At 39.6% G+C, this 4023-nt stretch overlaps 1 protein-coding gene across 1 annotated transcript in view; it reads right to left on the bottom strand.

Moving 5' to 3' along the window:
• Positions 1-744: 744 nt before the first annotated feature.
• The window catches only part of TNFSF11 (TNF superfamily member 11), a 29338-nt gene continuing 26059 nt past the window's right edge, over positions 745-4023 (bottom strand). The window contains exon 5 of the mRNA XM_006017313.3: positions 745-2424. Within this exon, the coding sequence (XP_006017375.1) occupies positions 2003-2424 (422 nt within the window). The 3' untranslated portion in view covers positions 745-2002. The remainder of the gene's footprint in view (positions 2425-4023) is intronic.

The raw sequence follows: 4023 nt of genomic DNA, 5'->3' as shown, positions 1-4023 counted from the left end.
GCTATTAGCAGCCTTCAAACGCACTAGCTTCTTCAGGGCTTGGATTAGAAATCTTGGATGGGATGAGATCCAGTTGGTTTCTAAGCTGCTAATAGCAGTGCTTTAACAGCTGTTTCCCTGTGTCTGGTGCAGTTAAATGGAGTACAATTAAGTTAAAGAAAGTGGCTGAAAGATGCTATGCACTTAAGCAGATATGCACTTAACTGATATACAGATCATCAGTATTTGTTCAAATATAAGCAACAGGCGACACATTGGGACTGGCATTGTATTATGCAGTTAAGCAAATTATGCACTTGTCTGGCAAGCATATAAGTGGAGTACACTATAAATACTCTTGACAGATTCATGTGGCCCCATAGGTATCCTTAAGTAATGCCAGCTTTGTAAAGTCATTTACCTTGTATGTTTGAAAGGAACCTGTTGACCAAATTCTGATCCAATTATTTATTATTTTGGTTTTAGCTTTCTTAATACTGACAAGTTTAACAGCAATCTATTAAGTTAAAAAGAACAAAAGAAATATATTACATTTGCTAATTGCAAACAATCTTTTTTAGCTGCAATTTTTCCCATTGGGATCAAAGTGCACCAGTTAAACATGTCTGTATATTAAAAACATTAAAATATACAAACAACAGGAGGTTTTTTAAATATTTTGTATCAAATACTATAGGACAAATATAATTTACATCTGAAATATAACTTTAGATATTACAGAATACAAAAATACATACTTTGCTTTAAAAAGAAGTATTTGCAGATTCTAGCATAATGTAACACTTCAAAGGGATTCAACATATCAGAATTCTGGTTTTGTACACACATGTGCAATGCTACTAAAATAGACTTGCAGTTAGCTCTCTATAACTGTAAACCCAGAACCCCTATACAGCCCTTCTGAAAAGTCCACACGTAGTATCTGTTTAGATCATCACACTGGTATTAACTTAAAATCTAAAGCTCATGCTGCCAAAGCACTGAACACTCTAGCCTTCATCCAGCCCAGCAAGTCAACATATATTTAATTAACCATCTGAGTGATCCCATTGCCTTCAATAGGGCTAGTTACATACAGAGATAGATCAAGAAGAAAGTGTGTGTTTGTGTGGGCGGGGGGGAGCTGCAATCACACCACCCTTTGACTTTCTACTACACAGACAGTGATCCATCCATTGCAGGCAGTCACACCTGGTGCCAGTGAGCTCTCCACCACATTCCCTTCTTCCCCACCTCTTTTTTTTCAAAATCCAAGATCTGCTTCTGGTCACATGGTTAACTGCTTTGCTGGATCAGGGCCAGAATGCTGAATCCCTTGCGGAACTGAGCCTCTTGCAAATTTGATGGGCCAATTCCTGTCCTCTCTTACATCTGCACTGACATCAACAGAGTAGCATGGGGTGTAAAAGCTGGGGCAGAATTTGCCAATAGCAGTTCAAAACCATAAAAATATCAGGCCTGATTCTGATTTTGCTGTAATATCATCCTAACTCCATTGAAGTCAACGATGTTACAGAGGTGTTAAACTGGTACACACCAGCCTCAGGCCTGCTGTGTAATTTGCTTGCACTGTAACTATTGAGCATGGAAGTTAGGGATACAGCTTCTAAATTTGAACATCCTAGATATTAAATGCTGAGGGTGGCAAGTGAGAAAGGAACAGCAGGAAAAAAACATGGTGATACCCTTTCAGCATCCATTCTGCCACTGTGACACAGGATGCTGGGCAAGATGGACCTATGGTCCATCCTAGTCAATGGCAATTCTTATCTTCTTATGTATCTGCAGTGACTAGAGTCACTGAAGGTCAAAACCTGATCAGATGAACAATACATTGCCAATGGTTACACAGGAGCAACTGGGCCCCAAAAGATTTTGTTACATCTCCCAGTAGTCTCTGACCAAAATATAAGTGTCAAGAACCCTTTTTTTTCTTTTTCTTTTTTTTTTTAAGTAAAAAGCCATAGAAAACATACATTGAGACATGAAATCTTGCAACAACTCAATCTATCTCTGTGACTTTGAAGGCACCAAAATAAGTTGCTTCTTGAGATGAATCCAGTAATGATGGGTTTGATACCTGGATACCTATTACTTCGCCAAACTTAAATTTAAAAAATCCTCCTACATTTACAGAATAAAAATGAAATTCTGAATTTCCTGACCAATATTTGGTGCTTCCTCCCTTCATAAGAACATCAGCACGCTTTGTCTTAAAGTTTGCTTTAGTTATGTACACCATCAGTTGAAGCCCTTTTCTAGTTAGGTTTCCTGAAGTTTCATGGTGTCTGAAACAAATGTTGGCATAAACGTAGTAAAACCCGTCTTGATTGACTATTAGCCTTCCATCAATGAATGTCATATTCGATAAGTTTGCCTGGCCTTTGTTATGATGCCAGGATGTAAGGTTCACTTTCCTTGTGCCTAAAGAAAAGAAAAAAAAAGGTTTAGCAGAATAATTACTTTCCATTTACAAACACGTCATACAAAGTTAAGCAGGGTCAAATACCTTTATTAGATTTAGTATTAGTATTCATAGCAACTCTATATAGACTAAGATAAGGACAACCCAGTCTCAAGCTTCAGAGCAGAAGCTTAATTTATTCACTGACAGCATATTCCAAATCATATAGCAGGTGGAGAGCTTTCACTACTATTGGAAATGCTTGGAAATCCAAGGCTGGACATATGCAGAAAGTGGTGTAAGATGCATCCAGGGTTATCAATTTCATTCTGCAGCTCATTAGAATGCACACATGAGGAAGACAAAATTTGAGATGTTGACCTGGAAAACAGGGCAGACAGGCCTGTGTATGTAAATGTTTTTACCATGTAAAACCAGTAAGATTGTGATGCTAGGTACCATATGAATGATTGAAATAAACAGTACATGAAAAGAGTCCAGACAGTTGAACAGTAATATTTTTCCCCCAATGAAAAGGCTATAAAGTTGTCACATCTAATTTGTTATGCTCTACAAATTTAACAACAGAAGACAATAAAAAGGTAAACATGGTTTTAATTTGCAATAAAAAAAACCCTAAAAAATCAATGACTGCACATTTCTACTACAGCAAAATAATGTGCATGGTTCCTGTTGTATACTCTCCTAGTCATTCTGTACACCAAATATGTCATTAAAAAGTCTCTTCATGCAACATTTGTTTAGAGACTTAATCCAATGCTTGAATGAATACCACAAGCCTCAACTTTGACTGTGGTCGATAAGGCCAGGACAAGTTGCAAACCTAGGGTGGTGATGAGGTAACTTGGGTATTGGAAGCAATAAAGCTACATTGCCCCAAGCAGAATATAATGCTAATTAGCTCTAGATAGAGCCACACTAATATTACTACATTGCTTTCACTGCCCAAGTGAACTCAGGCATGTCTGGTGAGCTGGGATGGGATCAGATACCAGACACCGAAGTGGGTATTGTGGCCATGCACATGTAAAACACACAAACGTGGTGAGAAGATGGAAGAAGGTATTTCAGATCCTCACAGACCAATGAGCCTTTCTAGTACATCCAGAGTTTCAAAGTTCTCAAAAAGGATCATAAGAAATTAGGGCTGGAAGGAATCTCATGAGGTCATCTAATCCAGTCTCCTGCTCAAGGCAGGATAACCCCCGACTAATCTACCCCAGCCAAGTGTCTGTCCAATCTGATTTGGAAAGTTTCTAGGGATGGAGGTTCCATAACTTCTCTACATAACTTGTTACAATACAGGCAACCCCCGCTTAACGCGGTTTTACTTAGCACTATTTCGCTATAGCACTCATTCAAAATTCATACCCGATTCCACTGAGCACTCAGCCAGTTTCATTATAGCACTCAGTGGAATCAGCTAGTGGGCGGGCACGGGGGTGGCAGCAGCAACAGCACCAGCAGCAGCAACGAGAAGCAGTGAGCAGCGAGTGGGTGGGCAGGCGTGCCCCAGGGCAGGGCAACAGGAGTGCAGGGCCTGGGCTGGCACATGGTGCCAGAGCAGCCAGTCATCAAAAAGGGGGGGGAGAAGTGGC

This window comes from Alligator sinensis, unplaced genomic scaffold (assembly GCF_000455745.1).
Source record: "Alligator sinensis unplaced genomic scaffold, ASM45574v1 scaffold59_1, whole genome shotgun sequence".
Lineage (NCBI taxonomy): Eukaryota > Metazoa > Chordata > Crocodylia > Alligatoridae > Alligator > Alligator sinensis.
This window is presented reverse-complemented; position numbering and strand designations above follow the sequence as displayed.